Source organism: Symphalangus syndactylus, chromosome X (assembly GCF_028878055.3).
Source record: "Symphalangus syndactylus isolate Jambi chromosome X, NHGRI_mSymSyn1-v2.1_pri, whole genome shotgun sequence".
Classification (NCBI taxonomy): domain Eukaryota; kingdom Metazoa; phylum Chordata; class Mammalia; order Primates; family Hylobatidae; genus Symphalangus; species Symphalangus syndactylus.
The window spans coordinates 108,106,442-108,132,185 of record NC_072447.2 but is presented as its reverse complement, the minus strand read 5'-3'; the positions used below and the strand labels follow the sequence as shown (position 1 = coordinate 108,132,185).

Here is a 25,744-nt window from a genome sequence, read left to right as displayed (position 1 = left end):
TTCCAAGGATAGGTTGTAAGAATCCTGTAACTTTTGCCTTGGTCTTTTGGATCCCTCAGGAACCATGTAAGAAGTCTGACTGCCCTGCTGGAGAAACCAAATGGAGAGGTCCAGAGACAACATGGAGAGAGAATGCACAGCTCAGCTGAGCCCAGCTTTCCAGTTATCCCCACCAATGCACCACACATATGAAGGAAGTCATCTTGGTCCCTCCAAAACAACCTAGCCAGCCAGCTGGATACCACTGAGTGACCTCAGTAGATGCCACATGGGACAGAAGAATTCTCTAGTGAGCTTTGCCCACATTCCTTACCCACACAGTCATGAGTATAATTAAATGATTATTGTTTTAAGCCCCAAGTTTTGGGGTGGTTTACTACACAGCAGTATATAACTGGAACATTGGGCACTGAAGTAGCGGAAACCATACATGCACATTATATTTCTGTTAAACTTGGAAAAGGAAAGATCTGATGGAGTGGGAGGATCACGTAAGATCAAGGGAGAATTTTTATGAAGATAACAGAGACTTGGGGGTGTGCATATGCTGATGGGGAAGAGTTAGGAGAAAGAGAATGTTGAAGATAGAGGAGAGAGGAGATGGCTGATGCATGAGGTTTATGAGAAGGGAAGGGAAGGGATGAGATGCAGAATTCTGCTGGACGGACTGATCTTGCGTACAAGGATAGTGGGATGCTTTGCCTTGTAAAATAGGAACTGTCTGCCCACCTCCTGTTCTTTAAAAATGTCAAGCATATCCATGTACTAGAGTCGAGAGAATATATGAAGGTTAGTTGGACAGTACTGGATCTCCTAAGAATTGTTTGACTGAGGCCCTTTCTCTGGATTGCTGACTCAACCCAGGCTGGAGTTAAGTGATTGGAATCCACACCCTTGGACCAGAATCCAAGTTACCTTCTGCTAAAGCCATACATGCACATTAAAACCACACTTCCACAGGGTCAGCTGGTCTGGGCTCAATGGACTCTCAAAATAATACAGGGTTCCATTACCTCTGACCCAGAGGTTCTCTCCAAGAGAAAGAGCTGTTGATGTTACAATTCTGTCTGTCACTGTCCCTGTTATAGCAGGGAGTGCATACTGGATTAGTATCCCCCAGAAGGATGTATGGTAGGTTGGGTTGGTGGTGGATGGCAGTTTGTATCAAAACGTCACTTGAACTTCACCTTTGACAGCTGCAGACTTCCGCGTGCTGGTAAGGAATTAAAGAAAGTGGAAATGCAATGCAGTCCAAAATAAACCACTTTACAAAACTTTATCTTATGGAAAATCGCAAACATACACAAAATTAGACTAGTAAAATGAATCCCCATATACCTATCATCCAGCTTCAACATTTACAATTTCTGCTCATCATTTGAATGGCACACACACACACACACACACACATATTTGTGTGGATATATATGTGTTTGTAGTTTTATATATATAAATAAAACTACATATATAGTTATATATATAGTTGATTCTTACATGTATAAATGTAGTTATATATATACATATATAAAAAGTTGATTATTATTCACAGATTTCATATTTGCAAGTTCACTTACTTCAAACTTATCTATAACCCCAAATCGATACTTGCAGTGCTTTCAATAGTCATTCATAGACCTGCACAGAGTGGCAAAACAATTTAGTTGTCAGGCACTCAATGTTCCCAGCTGAGGTTGGAAAAGGCAATGTTCTTGTTTCTGCTCTCATACTGTAAGCAAGTGTTCTTTTCGTAGCCGATCTAATGCCATATTTTTGTGGCTTTTTTGGTGATTTCACTGTTTAAAATGGCCCCCAATCATAGTGCTGAAGTACTGTCTAGTGTTTCTAAGAGCCAGAAGGCAGTGATGTGCCCTATAGGGGAAAATACATGTGTTAGGCTTCCATCAGGCATGAGTTATAACGCTGTCTGCTGTGAGTTCAATGTTAATAAATCAGCAACACAGTACATCCAGGAAAAGGAATAGGAAAGGCTTGCCAACCTGTATGTGAAGACGCTCTGTATGGTACTAAAATAACATCTTTAGTGTGTGATGAAGGTATGGAATAAATGGAAAAGCAGCAAAATTTGTGGATTCATAACTACTGATTAGAAAAAGCATAATGGACAGCATGGTTGTGAGGCTTTTGAAAACCAAAGTAATTTATGGTTATGTTAACCCAGGATCAGAAAAATGTTAAACCCTTCTTGGCTAGTGTTTTACTATAAAATACTGCATATAATTTATTATTTTAAGAAATATATATTAAAGAAGGTGTCTTTAGACAGAAGCATACATAAAACAAGGTTGTGTATTGATCATTTTAAGGAATGCAACCAGAGGCTCCCAGGAACCTAAACCTGTATTTCCACTAGGAGCAGTGGCTTGGTATTTGGTAATTCATTGCTTTAGGTGACTTTATAGAATATAACTACCACAAATAATGAATCAACTATACATACATGGGTGTGTGTGTGTGTGTGTGTGTGTGTCTATATGTATGTGTGTGTGTCTGTGTCTGTGTATGTGTGTGTGTGTTTTGGAGTACTTTAGTGCAAATTGCTGACATCTTAACATTTTATCTGAAAATGTTTCAATATGTCTCTCTAACATATTGGTTCTTAAAGTGTAGTGTGAGGAGCCCTGGAGACACCTGAGACTGAGACCCTTTCAGGTGACTGGGAAATCCTTTTTCCAACTACATATCTCCATGAGGTTGGATTTGTCTTCATATACTTTATCCAAAACAGCATGTTACAACATTAAATGCAGAAGCAAATATGAAAATCTAGCTGTCTTGTACTGAGGCAGACATTTAAGAGATTTTCAGAAATGTAAAACATTCCTAAATTCTTTGTTTTTGAAAGTACAATTATTTTAATAAAATTTTATTTACAATAATCAGTGGATTTATTATTTTAAATACATTAATACATATTTAAAAATTTTCAGTTTTGATTTCTAATATAATAAATATTGATAGATCTGTAACCTACATTAGCAAAAGCTCTTTAGGGTCTAAAAGTACTAATATTTTCACCATGTGTATATAATTTTTATTTGTAAATATATTATTAAAATAACTGTCACTTAAGAAAACATAATAATGCTTTTTACAAAGAAGCACTGATACACTTCTTTTTAGCACTGTTTGTAAAACTTGTCAAAAGGAGGAGGAATTTTTAAACTACCCCAGCTGTGCATGGAAGACAGCTAACACAGGAGAAACAAGTCTAGCAAAGAAATTCGCCAAGGCTACTTTCTGCCACCCTGGAATCCCACACTAGTTTTTTTTGTTTTTTGGTTTTTTTTGAGACAGCGTCTAGCTCTATCACCCAGGCTGGAGTGCAGTGGCATGATCTCAGCTCACTGCAATCTCCACCTCACCAGTTCAAGCCATTCTTGTGCCTCAGCCTCCTGAGTAGCTGGGATTACAGGCATGTGCCACCATGCCCAGCTAATTTTTATATTTTTAGTAGAGACTCGGTTTCACCATATTGGCCAGGCTGGTCTCGAACTCCTGACCTCAAGTGATCTGCCCACCTTGGCCTCCTAAAGTGCTGAGATTACAGGCGTGAGCCACCACACCCGGCCCCACACAAGTTATTTTTAAAAATTATTTTAAAGTAATTATAGACTCACAAGGAAGTTGCAAAAGTACATAGAGTCCCATGTACCTGAAACCACGCTTCCTCTAATGGTGGCACCTTACGTTATTATAGTACAATATCAAATCCAGGAAATTATTACAAGATTGTTAACTAGAATATAGACCTAATCTTCACCATTTTACATGCATTTGTATGTGTGTGTGTTTTTCTATGTGGTCTTGTCCCATGTATAGATTTAACAACCACTGCAGTCATGATATAAAACTGTTCAATAGGACCTCCCTTGTGCTTCCCCTTCATAATCATACCCACCCTGCCCCATCCTTGCTCCCTGGCAATGATTAATCTGTTCTGTATCTCTAAAATTTTCTAATTTCGAGAATGTTACATAGAGTCCTATACTATGTAGTCTTTTGGGATTGATGTTCTTCACCAAATGTAATCCTTTTGAGTCACATCTGGGTTGTTGTGTGTATCAGCAGTTTGTTCCAGCTGAGTAGTATTCCCTTGGGTGGATAGACCAGAATTTCTTTATCCAATTACTGGTTGAAGGACATTTGGGTTGTTTCCTCGTTTTGCAATTACAGATAAAGCTGCTGTGAACATCAGCATGCAGGTATTTGTGTGACTATAAGTTTTCATTTCTCTGGGATAAATGCCCAGGAGTGCACTTGCAGGGTCATATGATAAGTACATGTTTAGTCTCATAGGAAATTGCCAGAATGATTTCCAGAGGCTTACCATTTTGTATTCCTAACATCATTGTATGAGAGATCCATTTTTTCCACATCCTTGTGAACATTTGGTATTACTGTTGTTTATTTTAGCCATTCTTATAGGTGTACAATGATAGCTTAGCTTATTGTTTTTAATTTGCATTTCCTTAGTGACTAATGATGTTGAACATGTTTTTCATGTTCTTTGCCATCTGCGTATTCTTTTTGGTGAAATTCTGTTCATGTATTGCTCATTTTCTAATGGAATCTATTTTTTACTTTTTTTTTTGGAGACAGGGTCTCACTCTGCCACCCAGATTGGAGTGCAGTGGCACAATCATGTCTCACTGAAACTTTGATGTGGACTCAAGTAATCCTCCTGCCTCAGCCTCCTGAGTACCCAGGACCACAGATGTGCACCACCATACCTGACTAACGTTTTAATTTTTTTTAGAGATGGGGTCTCACTATGTTGTCCAGGCTTGTCTCAAACCCCTGGCCTCAAGTGATCCTCTCACCTCAGCCTCCCAAACTGCTGGGAATACAGGTGTGAGCCACTGTGCCAAGCCTTCTAATGGAATCTTTATGTCTTTTTTACTGTTGAATTTTGAGAGGTTCTTTTCCTTTTCTATCTCCTCCTAACAAGTGCTTTTGCCCAGACTGGAGTGCAGTGATGTGATCGTAGCTCACTGCAGCCTTGAACTCCGGGCTAAAACGATCCTCCCACCTCAGCCTCCCAAGTAGCTAAGACTGCAGGCATGTGCCACCACACCTGGCTAATTTTTAATTTTTTTTTCATAGAGACTGGGTCTCGTAATGTTGCCTAGGCTGGCCTCAAACTCCTGGCCTTAAGTGATCCTCTCGCCTCAACCTCCCAAAGTGCTGGGATTACAGGCATGAGCCACCATGCTGGGCCAGCTTGTGTGTATCTATGAAAAATCCCTCTGGGATTTTGATAGTAATTATGTTAAATCTATAGATAACTTTGGGGAACATTGACATCTTTATTATATTGAGTTTTGCAATCACTGAGTGCTGTGTGTATCTCCATGTTTTCAGATCTTTGCCAGCTTTCTTTCATCAAGTTTTACGGAAAGGGATGGATGTACTTACGAACTCTCAGTGGCTTCATCCTGGCAGAGAACAGGAATGCTGCTTGCTCTGTGAACTCTGCAGCCTCAGTGTCCTCATTTGTGGTGACAGCTCCCTCATAAGGTCATTGTAAAGATTTAAGGAGATGCTGAATGCCCAAGTCCTGCCTCCAGCATATGTGCTTTTCTCCTTAACTTCCCACTCATTACCTCTTGGGCCTTGAGTTTTCATCTGTGAACCCACATAGGATAATAGTGGGACTGATTTCCAAGGGGTTGTTGTGAGGAATGGCTATGAGAATTCAAGTAAAGCACCAAAGAGACTGCCAGACACAGTAGGGGTACCATAAGCAGTAGCTGTTATTACGATATGATTGTAGTGAGGTGAAACTATAATTTCTTCCTTTCACTGAGAGAAAACTCTCAAGCAGCTGGTCCAAAGAGCATAAACATCACAAGGCAAGTAGCAGGATGTTGCTGAAGGTTTGGGACAGTGGAGAGGGTTTATTTTAGCACAGCAGACAATATGAAAGAGAGTATCAGAACCACGTACCTGCTATGACCCAACTTTTATAGAAAAAGAACAAGAATAGATATGTTTGTGTTTGTGTAAAAGCAGAAGAACACACCCCAGACCAGACTGTGGGGAGCTGGGGAACTTTGACTTCTACTTATTCCCCTTTCTATTATTAAACTTTCTGTTTGAAAGTTGTTTTTTGGGCCAGGTGTGGTGGCTCACGCCTGTAATCCCAGCACTTTGGGAGGCTGAGGCGGGCAGATCACTTGAGGTCAGGAGTTTGAGACCAGCCTGGCCAACATGGCGAAATCCCATGTTTCTACTAAAAATACAAAAATTAGCTGGGCATGGTGGTGTGTGCCTGTAATCCCAGCTACTAGGGAGGCTGAGGCAAGAGAATCGCTTGAAACCAGGAGGTGGGGGTTGCAGTGAGCCAAGATAACGCCACTGCACTCCAGCCTGGGCAACAGTGAGACTTTGTCTCAAAAATAAAAAAAAAGAAAAAGATAGAAAAAAGTTATCTCTTTTTAGTTGAGCATGTGCTACACTAAAGAATGTTACAATACATTTTTAAATTGAATTTATTTTTTTTTTTGAGACAGGGTCTTGCTTTGTTGCCCAGGCTGGAGTGTAGTGGCATGATCATAGCTCACTGCAGCCTCAACTTCCTGGGCTCAAGTGATCCTCCTGCCTCAGCTCCCCGAGCAGCTAGGACTACAGGCATGTGCCACTACGCCTGGCTAATTTTTTCATTTTTATTTTTTGTAGAGATGGGGTCTTGCCGTGTTGCCCAGGTTGGTCTTGAACTCTTGGCCTCAAGCAGTCCTCCTCCAGAGCCTCCCAACGTGTTGGGATTACAGGCATGAGCCACTGTGCCTGGCCAGAAATTGTTTTGAAAGGCTAACCAGTAAAACATTAACCAATTTACAAGAGAAAAACAACCCCATCAAAAAGTGAGCAAAAGATATGAACAGACACTTCTCAAAAGAAGACATTTATGTGGCCAACAAACATATGAAAAAAAGCTCATCATCACTGGTCATTAGAGAAATACAAATCAAAACCACAATGAGATACCATCTCATGCCAGTTAGAATGGCGATCATTAAAAAGTCAGGAAACAACATATGCTGGCGAGGCTGTGGAGAAATAGGAACGCTTTTATACTGTTGGTGGGAGTGTAAATTAGTGCAACCATTGTGGAAGACAGTGTGGCGATTCCTCAAGGATCTAGAACCAGAAATACCATTTGACCTAGCAATCCCATTACTGTGTATATAGCCAAAGTATTATACATCATTCTGCTATAAAGACACATGCACATGTATGTTTACTGCAGCACTATTCACAATAGCAAAGACTTGGAACCGACCCAAATGCCCATCAATGATAGACTGGATAAAGAAAATGTAGCACATATACACCATGGAATACTATAAAGATATAAAAACAGATGAGTTCATGTCCTTTGCAGTGACATGGATGAAGCTGGAAACCATTGTTATCAGCAGACTAACACAGGAACAGAAAACCAAACACCACATATTCTCAGTTATAAGTGGGAGTTGAACAATGAGAACACATGGACACAGGGAGGGGAACATCACACAACGGGGCCTGTTAGTGGAGTAGGGGGCTAGAGGAGGGATAGCATTAGCAGAAATACCTAATGTAGATGACAGGTCGATGGATGCAGCAAATCACCATGGCACGTGTATACCTATGTAACCTGCACGTTCTGCACATGTATCCCAGAACTTAAAGTATAATTTAAAAAAAAGAAAAAAAAGTAAAAAAAAATCAACAAATCAGCAAACTACACAGAAGAATATTAGAACAATTTCTCTCAAATTTCTCTTCCATTGAGCTTCCTGCCTGACCCTAGAGCTCCCTCACCTCTTTGGCTTACCAGCTCCCATCCTTCAAAGTTTCTTAGTTTTCTGTGGGGAGTTTGAGCTACTCTTCCTTTAGGTCCAGGCCATCTCAGCTAGGTCCAGAGAGCCTCACTCACCTCCCCAACTAAGCAAACATCCCTGGAGGTATGTTCTTCATGCAAGGGCAGTTCCTGCTCTGAGAGAATTTGTTTGGTTAGCTCATAAAGGGATTATATTCTTCTCCCCTGCACATGAGACAGAGTAGCTGAAGTCTACTGACTTTAATGAAATTCTCTGTGAAGAGTCTGGGAGGGACGGTTTAGGTAATCCATCTACAAGGGTGCTCAGAGTTTGGAGAGAAGCGATTGGTGTCATTATGATGGCATTCTATGGCACAGTACTTACAGTGCACCAGCCACTCTTTTAAAGACTTCTCAAGTGTTCATTCAATTCTTACCACAACCCTGTGAGGGACTTCCTGTTATTGTCTCCATTTTACCAATGAGGAACCTGAAGCAGAGAAGTTAACTACTTTGCCGAAGTTTCTTTCCTCCTTTGAGGATAAGGAGCCAAAGGTTCAGGAATGCCCAAATCACATCCCTCTTCTTGTCCAACCACCCAACCCCTCCACAGGCAACCTGATCAGCCACCTTTATGCAAAGTACAGTATTCAGATTGGAATAAAAATATATCTCCTTGACTCCCTGCTCTGAGAGGTATTTCCTCTCAGACTCCCAAAAGCTGGATTGAGGAACATGGCTTAGTTGGTACAGTATAGCAAAATGTCTGCTTGTTGAAACTGAATTTGTGATTATCTTCTTTTTCCCCAAGAAGTCATTGAGGGCTGTTGTATCCCTATAAAAGAAGAATTTAGAATAGCCAAAAAAAGGGGGGGTGAAGTAGTCTCATTACAGAAAAAGAGAGTGTGAGCAGCCTTTTAGTAGTTGATTGCCTCAAGATGTGGTATTCAGCCAGGGTGAAGGGAAAGTAGTTGGGGATGTGGATCTGGAGGTTTACAGAAGCCTTTACCCATCCTGAGACTCCGTCCTGCTGTTGGTCTTCGGAGAAGTGTCTGCACCTGCTGAGAAGAAATCACACCACTGCACTCCAGCCTGGGCAACAGAGCGAGACTCTGTCTCAAAAAAAAAAAAAAAAGAGGAAATCAGCAGACATGTAAATTTGTACAAAAACTAATAAACCTCTGGAAAAATGGACTCAGAATAAAGACATGTACAAATGAAAAATATTTGGAATGTGCACTAAATGCCACTGAATTGTACACTTTAAAATGGTCAAAATGGTGAATTTTTTGTAACTTTTACCCCAATGAAAGTTTTGGAACAAAAAGGGGAGATAGAACTATGGGTAGAATACAGAAGAATCAGGCCAGGGATGGTGGTTCACACCTGTAATCCCAGCACTTTGGGAGACTAAGGCGGGAGGATCACTTGAGGCCAGGAATTTGAGACCAGCCTGGGCAACAGAGTGCGATTGCCATCTCTACCAAATATATATATTCATATATTCATATATATATATATTCATATATTCATATATATTCATATATTCATATATATATTCATATATTCATATATATTCATATATATTCATATATTCATATATATTCATGTATTCATATATATATTCATATATATAAATCATACCATTTGATGTGATATCTAGTAATTGCTTTAAAATACTCCATCAAAATGTGGGGGATGAGACAAATTATGCAACATATTGATAATTCTTGAAGCTGAGTGATGGGTACATGGGGATTCATCATTATTTTCTGTAATTTCATGTGGGTTTGGAAAATTCCATTGAAAATGTTAAAAACAACCCGCTCCTCCTGCCAAATCATTTGAAAACTTAATTTGGGGAGTTTCTTAGAGCTGAATTGACCTTTAAATATTATTAAGTATTAAAGTCTCTAGTAGCTCAGAGTTAAAGGGTATTCCCAGCAAGTTTAAGAGATGAGGAAGGGCCCTGAATGTGAGCCAGAGCTACTAAAGTAGGATGTGCCACAGGTCACCTCTCTTTCTGCTCTGGTTCCTGTGAAACATAGTGCTTGTTCCAGTAACGTCACCTCTAGGAATGTATCCTCAGGAAATAATTGTTCATATGTGCAAACCTGTGTGTGAATAAGGATGCTGTTCTCAGTGGGTTTATAACAGTGAAACAAGGAAACAAGGTAATGAATGGCTCTAAAGAGGCTGGTTTAATAAATCATGGATACAAGTAAATAATTGGATTTAATGCAGTTATAAAAAATAATCTAAACACCTTGGACCTCAGTTGCCTGGTTTTTAAATGAAGAAAGCCAGAGAAGAATTGTATTCCTCAACTAGTTTTAGGAGGCCAGCAAATCTTTGATACCAATATCTCACAAAGACATTATACAGAAAGGAAAATTAGAGGTGAATCTCTCTTACAGACATAGATCTAAAAATCCTAAACAAAATATTAGCAATTGAATCCAGCAATATATAACAATTGTAATAAATCAGGACCAAATCTTGTTTATTTCAGGAATGCCTGGTTGGTTTATTATTAGAAACCCAAATAATGTAATTTAGCATTTTAACTAATAAATGAGAAAAAAGCATAGATAATAGATACAGAAAAAGCATTTCATAAAATTCAGCATCCATTGATTATTTTAAAAACTTATGGTAAATTAGGAATGGAAGGAAACATTTTTAAACTGATAAGTGGTATTTACTAAAAACCTGCAGCAAGCATCCACTTAATGTTGGTTCAGGAATAAGACAAGAATGTCTCTTCTGACTACTTGTTGTACTCTAGGTCCCAGTCAATACAGTAAGGTAAGAAAAAGAAATGTATATGGATTGGGAAAGAAGAAATAAAACTACCATCATTCACAGATGACATGCTTGTGTATGCAGAAAATTCTAAGGAAGCTACAGATTAAAATTATTAAGAGAGATTAGCAAAGTCAGTATACAATATCAACATCAAAAGACCAGTTATATTTCTATATACCATCAACAAGCACTTAGAAAATGAAATTTAAACCAATATTTAATTTATAGTAGTATACACAATTACCTTGAACTAAATGTAATAATAGACGTACAAAACCTCAAGCAAAAGTTATGAAGCTTTGTTGACAATGTCAAGTGTTTGTGAGGATGTGGAGCAACAGGAACTCTCAAACACTGACGGTGGAAGTGGGAATTGGTACAACTTTGGTATACAGTTTGGTGGTATCTAGTGAAGTTGAAAATATACACAATCTATGAGCCAGCAATTCCTCTCCTACATATATACCTTGTGTGTGCACATATGTACCAGGAGACATTAAAAACATGTTCTTAACAACATTTTTCATAATTGTCCCAAACTGGAAACAGCCCAAATGTCCATCGACAGTAAAAGGATAAATAATTTCTTGTAAAGTCATAGAATGGAAAGCTGTAACACAATACTGAGAATGATGAACCAATGCTGCATGCAACCAGGTTGAATCTCAGAATCATAATTGTAAGGGCAATGAGCTGGATATAGAAGGATATATGCATTATAGTTCTATTTATATAAAGCTCAAGAAACAATAGTGTTTGGGCATCTATATTTGAGTGGTAAAGCTATAAAGGAAAGTAAGAAAGCAACAGCCAAAACTGTCATGAGAGTGTTTTGTTTTGGAGAGAGGAAAGAGGTTGTGATTGGGCAAGGACTTACAAGAATTTCTAGAGTTCTGGTGTGTTCTGTTTCTTGATCTTTATGGTGATTTGCTTTATAATAATTTGTTAAGCTGTAAATTCATATTTTATGCACTTCCCCCCCCCCCCCACTTAGAGTGTTTTACAATGTGGAAATGTTAAGATCTATCTCAGGGCTTGTTGTAAGAGTGAAATGAAGTATAAAGCCATGTAGAGCTTGTAGAATATGCCTGGCACTTTGTAAGACCTTAGTAAATGTTATCTATCTAAACACAATACAGATTTGCTGTTATTATTGCTTCTCTTATTTGTTGCCAACCCTGCCCCCTTTCCATGATATTTGTTGCCAGTGTTTCTCAGTTTAGTGTTGGTATCTTATTTCTGTTAATGCTGTCTTCTGAGTTATCGATCTTTTCCTTTATACTTTCTTTCATTACTCTTAAGCATAGAAAGTTCTCTCCAACCCAGAGATTTAACATGTATTGTGTTGCAGCTTTAAAAGGGGTTGCTTTTGAACATTTGATTCTTTTTATTCATTTTATAACAACAAAATATACGATTAAAGAAGAATTAATACATAATTGCATAAAATCTATATTTACTGCTCAAATGTATCTGGGATTCATATTTGGTGTCATGGGAGAAAGGAAACTGACCTTTTTTCCAATCAGGTAATGAAGTTCCCCCCAGCACCACAAATTGAACAATTTATCTCTCCTCCACTCATTGTTGCAGCTGTCTCCTCTTGCATACATTAAATTCAAAACCATTTGCACCAAAAGCATAGACTGGAAACTTGATGCCTGAACTGAATGTGATAATGCAACTCTGAAGGGGGAGGGGATGGTTGCCAGGCAGCAGGAAGGATAGCTGCAACAAGAGGTTGTGAAAGAAAAGTGGCCTGTGTCAAACAAATATTCCTTAAAGGCTGCATCCTTGTGTATGGCGCACAAGCCACTTGCTGCTATGACATTTGGCTAATTATGTCTGTTGACCTTGCTTTCCTCATGTATCATCTCTATATAATAGTAACACCTACCTCATAGGGTGCTGTGCACATGATGGCTAACTCAAGTAAGGAACACAGACTTTGGGATCAGTCAGTCCAATGTCTTATCCTTGACTGTACCACTAAATAATTACATGACCCTAAGTACGTTTCCTAACTTCCCAGCCTGTTTCATCACCTGAAATATGTGTCAATTAATAGTAATTAAATTAATAGCAAGTTAGAAATAGAAAGTAATACTTAAGGGAGTTGCTATGAAAAGCTAATAATGCATTTTAAAGGCTTGGCACTGGGTGCCTGGCATGGAGTAAGCTTGGAATAAATCGCACTTGCAGTGGTTTTAATTTTTATTGCTATTGTGGAAGGATCAGGAAGGGAAAGAATATTCAGCAAAAGACACTGAGAAGTAGGCACCAAAAAGATCTGGGAGAGGGAAACCATGAGACGGATGTCATGGAAACAAGGGAAAATAGTATCAAGAAGGAGGGAAGTAATGCAAAAGGAGGTCATTCAAAGGCTGGTTTCTCCTGACAAAAGAGCAATTTTCATCTCTTGGCGACTAATGAGAATGAAGGGAGAAAGGAAAGGAAAAAACAATAATTATAAATGAAGAGTATCGAACACAAAATTTTTTAAAAGCCTTCTTTCACTTAACCCTGTAATCACTCCAAGTCTTCTATGTCTTCCAATTAGGGAAAATACATACTTCTTGAATAAAGGAAAGCCAGTGTGGCACAAAATGAAATAAAAAGTCTCACTTTTGCATCATTTTGATGAAGTAAAAATTTAGACAGTTTCAGGTTTACACAACAGAGGACAGGATTGGGGGAGGAGGAAAGAGGATGAACTACACAGCAGGGTTTCAAAGTAATGATCTTGAACCTCCAAGCTAACTCCAGTGAAAAGGAGGGTGGGGGTAGGTGTAGCATTTATTCCTCTCTTCACTCTACCTGGTTTCAGAAAGAAATTATGACAGCATATCTAGGTAAATCATTCAATAGCATTTATAGAGTGAATTTGAGAAAAGGTGAGCAGCCAGTGGAACTATATTCTAATCTTGGAGAGATGAGTGGGCAAATCCCCTCCAAGGATAGACTTTGGGAGAGGTAGGGAGGAATAGGGGGCTGTAAGAGCCAGGTAGTGTTGGGGGACCCTGTGGCTTTGAGGGCTTGATGAAGCTGCCTCCTGCCTGGGTGGTGGGGTCCACTTTGCCTGTGGTGAGATGGACGTGGCTGCCAGGGGCCAGAGGTGCTCCAGAGGGATGCAAAAAGTGGGTCTCTTGAACCTTTACTCCTGCTCAGTTCTCAGCTAAAAGGTCAGAGGCAGAGGGGCCCTCCCAGTCTACTGGCCATGAGCATTAAGGAGGCTGAAGCTTAAGGCCATCATGGAATGCAGAGGAGGGGGAGGTGGTGATGGGCAGAGCACATGAGGCTGAGCCTCCATCTCCCTCCACCAAGAGGTGAGTGTGGCTCCACGGAAGGGGAGTGGTGGTAAAGTGAGATTGTGAGAAAATGGATGGAGCAAGGGGGATAGGAATGAGATTGCGGGGATATGGATGAAGCAGGGGGGATCTGAATGAGATTGTGGGGATATGGATGGAGCAAGGAGGGATATGAATGAGATTGTGGGGATATGGATGGGGCAGGGGGGATCTGAATGAGATTGTGGGGATATGGATGAAGCAGGGGGGATCTGAATGAGATTGTGGGGATATGGATGGAGCAGGGGGGATAGGAATGAGACTGAGGATACAGATGGAGCAGGAAGGATCTGAATGAGATTGTGGGGATATGCATGGAGCAGGGGGGAGCTGAATGGGATTGTGGGGATATGGATGGAGCAGGGGGCTATGAATGAGACTGTGAGGATATAGATTGAGCAGAGGGGATAGGAATGTAATTGTAGGGATATGGATGGAGCAGGGGTGATAGGAATGAGATTGTGGGGATATGGATGGAGCAGTGGGGATAGGAATGGGATTATGGGGATGTGGATGAAGCAAGGGAAAGGGGCCAGGGAAGAGCAGAGTTGGAGGTGATTCTGGAAGGAGAGCACTCCAAGGCGGATTCTGGGCCTGGCAGCCCCGGGAAGGCTTCATTGGGCTCCTTGCAGTGTGTGGCTTCTACTCCTCCCTGGGGACCTCAGCCTAGACCCTTTTGTCCCCCATCAGCCTGCTAGTCTAATTAGAGTCCCAACCTCCACTCCCCCCACAACATAGCCCAGGGTTCTGTGTGAAACCTGTGGGTCTGCGGTTTCTGCCAGGCCTCCTGTCCCTGTCACTGTAGATGGGAGCCCACCAGCCTGGCCATCAGACCCCTCCCCCTCTCCCCTGTCCTCCACCTACATAGCTCTGTGCTCCTTTCCCTGAGGTGCCAGCTCTGGCTGCTGCACACTCTGTCTCGTCAGCTCAGGGACCCCTTCTTTCCTCCCAGGCAAACTCCCTCAGGTCCTCAGGTCTGCATTCATTTCACTCCACTCCTTGCCTTAAATAAAATCATTCCCCACTGCCCTTTGCCAGTTTTGACCTCTTCGTGAAGATAGGGACTACTGTACCTACAAGAAACTTGGGACCCTCAGGGATAGAGGTCACATGTCATCTTTTATCACCCTCTCATCTGAGGTCAAGAGATGGGGCAGGAGTAGTTGTCCCTTCCCAATACAAACAGGAATGGAGCCTCGGGAATACCCATTTTCAATTTTTGTCCCCCCCTGTTCCCCATCTGATGTCTCATGATATGTTCAAGAAGAAAACATTGGAACATTATTAACTCATGGGTGTAGGGATTGGCTCTATGACCTAGGAGACAGGTCAGTTGTGTTAAGGGGTTGTATGGGAGATATTCAGTCCATTTCAGCTTCCTTTCTCCTTTCCTATAAATGAGGTTGATAAAAACCCCTCCTCGTGGTATGACCCCCCCTTATAGCTTCTATATTTAGTTTCATTTTTCTTTATCTTTCTAAAAGTAACATCACACAGAGACATGAAATTAGATATTTATATATATTCATCGACATAGAAGTCCACGAGATATATTATTTGGTGAAGAATACACAATATAGAACAGCACTTAATATTTGATCACTCTTATCTATACATATATCTATCTGGGTACACAGGTGCAGGGAGATATCTGGAAGGACATTCACCAAAGGGCTGACAATGGTTACAAAAGGGTGCTGAGTTTCAGGTAATTTGTACTTTAGTTTTTGTATCTTCCTTTATTTTTGAAGGTTTAATGAAAAGATGCTCCTTTCATAAAAAGTATAAAGTCATCAAAGAAATAGACACATGGAGAATAGACCCTTAAGCCAGCAGAGAAGAGAGCAGGGACAGAGGTCACACCATTCCCCATCCACTGTGCTGGTATGCAAGACCTCTTCTTCCCAAAGGAAAACTGCTTTGTGGATTAACTCATGCAGTTAGAAACCCACCCCCCTCTCCTGTTATTCCCATTACCAGACTCTGAATACAGTTGACTCATTTAGGGCTGGACTAGATCCTTACTGTGGCTCAGAAGCATCACTGTGTTCTCCAGGGACCTCTTTTGACCTCTCCTCTGTATGTGTCAGCTCCTGCAGGGTGATGATCAGATTCTCAAAAACCTGGGCCTTGTTGCTCTCATTGTCACAGGTTTCTTTTGAGTGGCCCTCCTCACCACAATATGAACAGCAGGTTGTGTATTTTCGCTTCCTGGCTCTACGAATATTCCCAGGACCATCATTCTTATACCCAGAACCACCACTGGTAGAAACAGACTGAGCCCCAGAATTGTTGGGGGAATCAATAACCAGCACTTGATCCAGAGGTCTGCTTCTTCCTCTGAAGGGAGGAGCACCTGTGGGTGTCAGTGGAGGGTCCAGAGACGCCACCAGGATCACATCCTCATCGGAGTCATCAAGGGTATCATCTATTTCTATCACGTTGCAGTTACAGTCAGCACTGCTGATTGCTATTGGCTGGGCGCCCTGAAATGCCACAGGGCTGGCTGCCCTCTTCATTATTGGCTCAGACCTTTTCGGCCGCTTCCGTTTAATAAAAGCATCATCCCAATCCTCTTCCTCCCTTATCATCTTGATTAACTCCAGGAAATTGGGAAGCCGCTCCTGCTCATTTGCATACATCCTGAGAAGATGCTTAAGCCTGAAGCGCAGGTCCCTATTCAGCTCAGCGCCTAAAAGAAGCTGTTGCAAGCGAGTCTGGTTTGCATCTTTCTCAGCTAGGATGCCTGCCTGAATAGCATTCTGGAGCTGCACCTCTAAACGGATCACATAAAGGGAGGCTTTCTCCCCTTGTGCCTGCAGGGTGTTAAAAAATTTACCATGGGCAGTCACACTGCTTTCAGACTCCCCAAACACCAATTTCATTGCCCGCAAGAAATCTGCTACACTTAGGTTGGGGTTGGCCGCCTGAAGCAAACGCATGACCTCCCGGGCAGGGCCCCTAAGTGTTTTCATCAAGCGCTTGAGTTTTTCCTCCTCAGACATACTCCAATCTGGCAGGACCCCATTGACTTGGATCAGCCAGTTTTCAAAGGTTTCTTTCCCCTGGGCTGGCACCACTCTTCCCGAGAACAACTTCATGTTTCTCTCTGCCATTTTGACCACTAAAGGACCGAGACTCCTCCCCAGAGACCTCAACATGGAATGGGCCCAAGGCGGCAAAGGTGCATTCTGCTGCCTGCTGTTACCCACACGCGCCATGATGCTAGCCATGACTGACGACGATAGGGTATCGGAATACAACAAGATGCTCGTGCTTTTTGGAAAAGCCTTATCTGCAGGATTCTCCAAAGCAACGTTCCTGGGCTGTGCCTGCCTTGTATTTCAGTAGGGATTCTAAGGAAAATAAAAAAGGTTAATAAGATAGTGGGCTGTGGGGAAGCAGTCTGCAGTAGCATTCTCTATCTTCCTGAATGGCCTTGCAGTGCATTTCATATCTGCCCAGTGCCTTAACAATACCCTGCAGGAGACTGGCAATTACAACATTCCAGAGCTAGCAGGTGTCCCTGGACTAGTAGGTAGTTTTTCAGAGCCACATCCATCCCCTCCTGCCTGTACTCCAGGAGGGGCGACAACTGTTGCTTCTAATTCTAGATGACATAGTGTTGGGGGCTGATACTGGGCCCTCAAAACGGAACGCAATGGTTGTGTGTCACAGATTTATGGTAATAAGAAACCATTAACCTCATGGCCTCAGGTCTCAATCACACCCCCTTGTCAACGTTCCCTCCCGTTATTTCTCAGATTCTTACATGAACTCGGAAACTAGCGTTCACCTTTATTTTACTTGCAGCCTCTGCAACAGGTGCCTGCCCTGAGAAAATTAGCCTCTGGGGTACGGCCGACTTTTGTCCACTGGGGGTCGCAGATCCCAGTCCTCAGGGCCTCAAGACTGTGCCGCGAAAGAGGGAAAGGAAGGATTGGAAGCAGCTTCATCTGAAAACCTGATACCTCCCCTCCACCGCCTCCACTGTCGCCAGGCGGAAAATTCCCTCTCCCATCTTCCGAACGCAAGCCAAAGTGCCACCTGCCCTCCCCCCCACCCCCCTTACATTTCCTCCGGGAGACCCTTGCCCTACCAGCTCTGCAATCCGCCGCACGGTATTCAAGTTCGGATTCGGCTTTGATGACCTGCCAGGGAGAAAGAGACTAGAAGTTGGATAACCTCCCACCCTCATATTCCTTCCCAGGAAGAGATGAGGAGATGCAAAAGGGGTTCAAGACAGCTTGCGATCGTCTCCTCCCGCCCCTTGCCGCCTCCCCGAATACACCCCGCCCCCGACGCCCGACAACACCCCCGACCTCCGACAACACCCCCACCCACCTTAATCCAGGCAAATCCTAAATCCTACCCAGTCGGCAGCATCCAGATGAACCACAACTCCTTCCTCAGCGCAACCAGGCCAAGGGAGTGCTCCATCCCCTGCCTCGCAGTTACTGATTCTCCAAGCCGGGCGCCGCTCAGTCCTGGCGGGGCTTCCCCCACCCCTCTCCGCGCCGGGCAATCGCGCGCTCTTTCTTTACCTGTGCTCCACTGGTGGGCAGCATGTGCTCCCGCGTCCACAGCTCTGTTTCGTCTTCCGGTCCCCGTAGCTCTGCAGGGGAACGAGATCTCTGGCGCCTCCTCGGCCGCTAAGCGACCCGGGGCTGCCCGACCTAGCGAGTGCGCACAGCCGCCCAGCGAGTGGTAGCCGAGTCGAGGCAGCACGGTTCCCAAGGCAGCCAAGGCTGCGCCCACCCTCCAGTTCGGCCCTCCGGGCAGCCGCGGTTGCTTTCAGTCTCTGCCGACTGAGACAAAAGAGCGTGACGAGCCGGGCGACGCGGCCAATCAGCGGGGCGAGGGGGCGGCCTCCCCGCACAGCCTCCGGCCCCGAAGCTACTGCTAGCAAGAAGGAGGAGCGGGCCGGCGGGCCGGCGGGCGGGGGCTGCGGCAGACAGGCGCGGGAGGCGGCACGGCGTCAAGTGCAGCTCGGACGCACGGACTGGGCCCATTTCCCTTTCATCCGTGAGTTTGCTGCTACCCCATCTCCTCCCTTCTTCCTATCCCCTTACACCTCGGCTCTCCTCCGGGCTTTTAGACCGGATACCTTAAACACGAGGTGGGACAGAAACCAAGTGAACAATGAGAGTTCCTCACCTTTGTATAGGGGGAAGGGGGGAAACAGCGTTTACCGAGTGCTTTCTGTGTGCAGAGGCGCCTGCATGGACATCTCCTTTTCTCTTCTCAGCAGCCGTGTGAAGGAGGTAGTAGTGTGCCCATTTAACAGGAAAGGACTGAAGCACCCAGGCAGTACAGTTAGGAAATGCAGAGTTAAGAGCTCACACCCAAGTCAACATGTCTGACTTCAAAGGCTGCCCCTTGCCAGCACTCCTCTATGCTGTCAGATTAAGGGATAGCGGAGAAAAACCAAAGCCAGATGGGAGGACCAACTTGGGATTGCATAGAATTGGTGAGCAAGAACCATCATCTCCATTTCACAGATGAAGAAACTGAGCCAGAGAGAGACAGGTTACTCGTTTTGGCCTGTAACCTGCAGCAAATAAGTTACAGCATCCAACCTAGCACCGCCTGTTGCTCTCTAGATGCTAATTCTTTGCCCTGCAGCATTGTCTGAAGAGCATTTTTGCACAGGTAGTCTCAAACCATCTCAACAGCAGTCTCAATGTGATGATAGTGCTGAGGGAGGGGGTGAGGAGGTAGTGGGGAGAGGGCTGAGGGAAGATGAAGGCAACCTTTATGGTGCCCATTGTACAGAAGAGGAAACTCTTCTTGGCACTTTTCTTTCCTTCGTTTTTTTTTTTATTACTAATCTTTTTTTCTTTTCGTCTTCTTTTTTTTATACACAACAAGCTGCCTGTTTTATAAAAGCAACATTATTTCTACAGCCCTTTATGACCCCAAAGAGGCCAGGCTCAGAGAGGTAAAATCATTTGTCTGAAAATACAAGGTGAATCCAAAATTTGAACTGAGTCTCTGAATCCAGAACTCATGCTGTTAACCAAAGTGTGAGTACAGGGTGGGCTGCCTCAGAATCATTTTGGAGAGCTTGTTATAAATGTAGATTATTGGGCCTTACCCCTGGGGAATTTTGATGTAGTAGGACTAGGGATGAAGAGTGTGATTTGTAGTTTTAACCAGCCCTGTAGTTGATTCTGAGGTGTAGAGAGATTCGTGAACCACTGTTCTAAACACCACCACGTGATGCTGAAGTATTATAAGTAAATGGGCCTGCCATCAGTGTATCTGTCCATGGCATATCTGTCATGAAATGTAACTCCAGAGCACAGGTTCCTACCCGAGGTCCTTCCTGGAATTGTATGCAAAGAATCTGGACTCCGTATATTCTTCTGAGTCCACAGCTTTGCAGATTTTCAAATGGGTCTGTCATAACGTCTTCCTTCTTCAAGCCATGCTTGACGAAGAAGTGTGAGAAATAAAACCCCATTTAACCTAACCCCCAAACCACAGCTCTCTGTTGCTGATATAGCTCTTTCATTTCCTGGCTCAAGGACAGGTTGCTAGGTTGCCCTTCTGTGAGCTCTTCAGGGGACTTCTCCTTTGCTGGATTTGGCATCACTGGCCCCAGAGAAGGAGCAACTCCATGGAAACGGCATGCAGGGCTGTCCAAAGTGAATGGCCATGAAGGCAGTGGCTGGAAAACCTGCTCCATTTTTCCCTGACTTAGAGAGCAGGTATTACTTCCTTTATGTATAGTGTGGCTAGGAGGCTCCTGTGGGGCTTGTTCTTGACTCCTGATGTTTAGAAGCAAGTGAACAGTCTGATGCCCTTCCACTGCTGTTGGCTTCATCTTCAGTCTGCCAAGGTACTTCACTTGCTCCTTTCCGCCATCTAATTTACAACCCCAAGATCTAGAGTTCCTTGGAGTAAACAATAAAAATTTGGAGATAAAGCACCTTCCATCTCAGGATCATGGTCTGTGGATGGAACAGTGGGGTAGTGGTGGTGGAGGGTGGAAAGTGTGGATGTACAGAGAAGGCAAGTTGCTCACCTCACATACTTAGGGGTGATGCTGGTTAGGTTTCCTTCAGACTTTTGCTTCTGCTCCCCCATCCTGTAACATCTGACCCTTACCTCCCAGAAGACTCTTGTTCAGTGTTTAAATTGGCTTCATCACCAAATTAGGTATTTGCAGCTGGACTTGGTAGGGATGGAATCACATAGGACCAAGAATAGGTGTCAGTGCTCTGACAAAAACAATGACAGGAAATGGATTGTGTAAAGGTGCCAGGGTTGGGCTACTAGAACAAGCGAGGGACTCTTCATGCAGGGATGGGGGGAGTATTTGCAACCTGGCTCCAATTGGATACAGGACATCCTATCTCTGGCCTCATGTGTGTGTGTTCCTATTGATGGCTCTAATGAGACCACATTTTCTAATTTCAACAAATAAACCTTAAAAGCTTGAAGGTTTGGAGATAAAGCTTTCAGTTGAAACAATAATAGCTGCCTTTGGCTGCCCTCCTCCTTTGTGCCAGGAACTTTCTGTCTGTTATCTCTTTTAAGCTTCTTAGCAACCCTGTTGAGACAGCTATTGTATCCCATTTTGCAGACAGGGAAACTGAATTTCAGGGACGTTAAGTAACTTGTGTTAGGCTTCACAACTTGTAAGTGGAGGCACTGGGATTGCAGGCCGGGGATGTCAAACTCCAAAGCCCATGAAAACTCTTCTTTGCTGCCTTCCAAACAAGCAGTCCAAAATGCATTCTGCAGATGACCCAGTTCATTAGACCAATTGCAGCCTTTAGAACAATTTGTCATCTTGCCTTTATTTCTATTATCTCATTTTTAAAAAATGAAACTACTAATATAACTTATGAAGCAACTTATATACTAGGTGCTGTGCTAAGCACTTTCCGTACTTTGTCTCATGCATCCTTCATGACAATCATTTTACATATAAGGATACTGAGGATCAGCGAGATGACAAAACTTGGCCAAGGTTATAAAGCTAGGAAGTGACAGAGTGAAATTCAAACCCAGGGCTGGCTGTATCCAGAGCCCATCTCTGTGCCCTACAACACAATGCAGTGGAGAAGACAAATGTGGTCCTCATCTTAAATGGGCTTCTCTCTGTCAACCACAGCTCTATTTCCTTCTCACCACATGGGGTAGGCCAGCCCCATGCACAACTCACACTCTTAAGCCTATGTGCCTTAGGCCACTTCCTCAGCCTAGAATGCTTGCCCTCACTCCCCACCTAACAACAGCCTATTCTACTCTACTCAATTAAGGATTGAGTCATATGCCCCTTCTCAGGTGGAATAAATTGCTCTTGTCTTTTTGCTTCCACCTTCATTAGTGTACCCCTTGTCTTTCTGTAGAGTTTAGCACGCTGTTGACCTGTCTCCCAAGCTAGCTGACTAGATTTCTAAGCACTTGAGGGCAGGCACCAAGTTCTATTCACTATAGCTCCATGGTGGTTTACCCACAGTGATTTAGTGGATGATCAATACATGTTTGTGAGCAGACCAAAGGACTGGCTGAGAGATGCCCTGAATGAACAGACAAATGCGTTCATTTGTGGCTGGATCCTGGGGCAGTCACACAGGCTACCCATGTGGACTAGACTGGCTGGGAGAGTCTGGAATCCTCTGGGCTCATTTTACTAGGCTGTAAACATAGGAGGCAGGTCATAGGGTACAGGTGATATCTGCTTAAGGCCAACTCTAGGTCCATTTTGTGGTCTATACTTTGAATTCATGTGAAGGGGCCAGGATCTCCTAGATTGCTTATGTTGCGCCTTCCTATTCGTGGAAGTAAGGGCTTCCCTGCCTCCCTTGGGAACAGAAGATTTGTTCCCAAATGCCCCTGTATCTGGTTATGGCTGTCCCGAGAGCGTCCAGAAGGAGCATGCATTCTGTGGAGACAGATAGTGAAGTCCAGAAGCATCTTTTTTTGATACTTCTTATCAAGGCCACCATGTTATGGATTCTCAACCACTTTATCTCATTTTATGTTATTAATCTCTGCCACAACGCTTTGAGGTGGATCTTAATACCCCTGTTTTGTAGCTGAAGAACCTGAGACTGAATGAAATGTCTTGTCCAAGGTCACACAACTAAGTGGCAGAGGCAGAATTCAGTCTCGGGTCTGTCTGCCCTTTCCAAAGCCTGGCATCTTAACAGAAAATACATGGGAGAAACACGAACTCCCCTCCCATAAAATGGAAAGGATTGGATTTATAAAATGGATTACATATTAAGGGTAGATGTTTCTCAATTATTGTTCACCTTTAATCCCTCAAAATGATTTACAAAAATGGCAGAAGGAGTTGAGGATTGAAAAGTACAATTCCTCTATCAACTATTGACCTGAATGCCCCCTTATCACCCCCCTCTGGCAGATACAGTATGGAGATGACTAAAAATTATTTTACCCTTTCTGCTCCATTTACAGCTCAGGTGGGTAAGGCTCCAAGATGTCACTGAATTTCTAAAGGTCACACATCAAGTTGATAACAAAACTCACTTATAATGCTAGTATCTCATACTACCCCACCTGCTTCCTGGCCTTTCTGGGGTAGGTGCGATAGTTGGGAGTCCTTGCACTGCCAAATCCTAGCCCAGTTTTCTTTCTGCTAAATCATCCTGCCTCATGGTGTCAGTGAACACGTTTATAAATGGTAGGGAGGAAATGGAACATTATTGCACTCTGAGGTAGAAGAAAGGACAAATATTTACTTCACCACCTGTCCTTATTTAGGTGAAGGTAAGACTTTGGAAAGAAGATCTTTGGTAGGAGAGCTGAGGACTGTTGGGGGCTCCTGTAGATTTAGCAGCCTGGGTATCTGGGAGGAGTACCCTTTGGCTCTGGAGAAATGGAAGTGGGGCTTCCAGGGGCCAGAGGTGGCCCAAAGGGATGCAAAGAGTGGGCCTCTTGAGCTTTTACTCCTGCTCCGTTCTCAGCTAAAGGGTCAGAGGCAGAGGGGCCCTCCCGGTGTACTGGCTATGAGGGTAAAGGAGGCTGAGGCTTAAGGCCATCATGGAATGTGGGGGTAGGGGGAGGTGGTGATGGGCAGAGTACAGGAGGCTGAGCCTCCATCTCCCTCCACCAAGAGGTGAGTGTGGCTCCAGGGGAGGGGAGTGGTGGTAAAGTGAGATTGTGAGAAAATGGATGGAGCAAAGGGGATAGAAATGAGAATGTGGCGATATGGATGGAACAGGGTGGGGTTATGAATGAGATTGTGGGGGTGAGGATGGAGCAGGGTGATATGAATGAGACTGTGGGATATGGATGGAGCAGGGGGGATAGAATGAGATTGTGGGGATATGGATGGCGCAGGAGGATAGGAATGAGATTGTGGGGATATGGATGGAGCAGGGGGGATAGGAATGGGATTGTTGGGAGATGGATGGAGCAGGGAGAAGGGGCTAGGGAAGAGCAGAGCTGGTGGGAGTGATTTTGGAAGGAGTAGTACGCCAAGGCGGATTCTTGTCCTGGCAGCCTCGGGAAGGCTGCATTGGGCTTCTTGCAGTGTGTGGCTTCTACTCCTCCCTGGGGACCTCAGCCTGGACTCTCTGGTTCCCCATTGGTCTGCTAGCTTAATTAGAGTCCCAACCTTCATGCCCCCCACCACATAGCCCAGGGTTCTGTGTGAAACTTGTGGGTCTGCAGTTCCTGCCAAGCTTCTTGTCCCTGTCACTGTAGATGGAAGCCCTCCGTCCTGGCCATCATGCTCCTCCGCCTCTCCCCTGTCCTCCTGCCCCACACCCACACATCTCTGTTCCTTTCCCTGAGGTGGCAGCTCTGGCTTCTGCACACCCTGTCTCGTCAGCCCAGGGACCCCCTCTTTCCTCTCTGGCAAACTCCCTCAGATCTGCACTGAGCATTCATTTTTTTCTTTAGATCCCAAAGTTCCTTCATATGTCCTGGCTTCCAAGTTGCTTCTCATACTAGCCATCTGCTTCCTGGCCTTTCTGGGGTAAGGAGCAATAGTTTGGGGTCCTTGCACTGCCTATTCTATCTAGTACAGTGGTTCTAAGCCGGGAGCAGTTTTGCCTCCCAGGGGACATTTGGCAAGGTCTCAAGATATTTTTGGTCATCACACTGTGTAAGTCACTACTGGTGCTACCGGCATGCAGTGAGCCGAAGCCAGGGAGCCTCTGAACATTCTCAAGTGCAGAGGACAGGTGCCAAGAATAAAAAATTATCCTGCCCAAAATGTCAATAGCACTGAGGTTAAGAAACGCTGCTCTATTATATAGCTACAGGTCTTCAAGGTTAGGCTTAGAAGTTGCCAGGTGCTGAGCCTTTAGGCACTGAACTTCCAGAAGCAGCTGCTCTTTCCTTTCCTCACTTGCTGGAGGGGGGCTGGGCGTTGCCATGAAACAGCTACAGCTTGGGCAGGAATCTATGGAGAGAAAGGCGAGGGGAGATTCCCCCTCCCCAAATTTAATACCAACTTTTAGAGAAAGCATTGCACTTCAACTGTTAAATGCCTTTCTGCCTCTACAAGATAGTGCCAGATTTTTTTAAACAGAATAGCAATGTATTATTCAAGTGGTTTATAAAATGCACAGTTTCATGTCGTGAAAGTTGATGCATTAAGTTTTGGAGTCTTCCCCTCCTCTATTTCATGTTTTTCAGTCGTAATCCTTTGAATATTGGAATATTTGCTGTGTCAGCAAAATACTGTAGTGGTGGCTCTGTCCAGAAAAACTGATTGCCTTTCTTTTAATTTAAAGTTAATTAATTCTTAATTTCTTAAGGGTGTGCTTATATA

General features: G+C 43.7%; 2 protein-coding genes across 10 annotated transcripts in view; one reads left to right on the top strand and one right to left on the bottom strand.

Moving 5' to 3' along the window:
- Nucleotides 1-25,744, top strand: part of SLC25A53 (solute carrier family 25 member 53) — a 54,329-nt gene that overhangs the window by 25,605 nt on the left and 2,980 nt on the right. For 2 of the 9 annotated variants that reach the window (XR_008654747.2, XR_010119625.1), the window contains exon 2: nt 60-2,897. Coding sequence is in view for 1 of the 9 variants with exons in the window: in XM_063634778.1 (XP_063490848.1) it covers nt 20,635-20,693 (59 nt within the window). In the remaining 8 variants the exon portion in view is untranslated. Of the gene's footprint in view, nt 1-59; nt 2,898-5,382; nt 11,768-18,872; nt 19,006-19,034; nt 19,633-20,515; nt 20,694-24,867; nt 24,944-25,744 lie in introns of those variants that run through there. The other 7 variants (XR_008654748.2, XR_010119624.1, XM_055266939.2 and 4 more) reach the window with 7 other exon arrangements.
- ZCCHC18 (zinc finger CCHC-type containing 18) lies at nt 15,488-19,073 on the bottom strand. The gene is made up of 4 exons (XM_055266934.2): nt 18,525-19,073; nt 18,080-18,131; nt 17,777-17,892; nt 15,488-17,336 (listed from the first exon to the last, which is right to left on the bottom strand). Exon 4 carries the CDS (start codon nt 17,211-17,213, stop codon nt 16,002-16,004), a length of 1,212 nt encoding a protein of 403 aa, XP_055122909.1. The 5' UTR covers nt 17,214-17,336; nt 17,777-17,892; nt 18,080-18,131; nt 18,525-19,073; the 3' UTR covers nt 15,488-16,001.

Coding starts and splice junctions, on each gene's coding strand:
- ZCCHC18 (XM_055266934.2), bottom strand. CDS start 17,213: ATGGCTAGCATCATGGCGCGTGTGGGTAACAGCAGGCAGCAGAATGCA.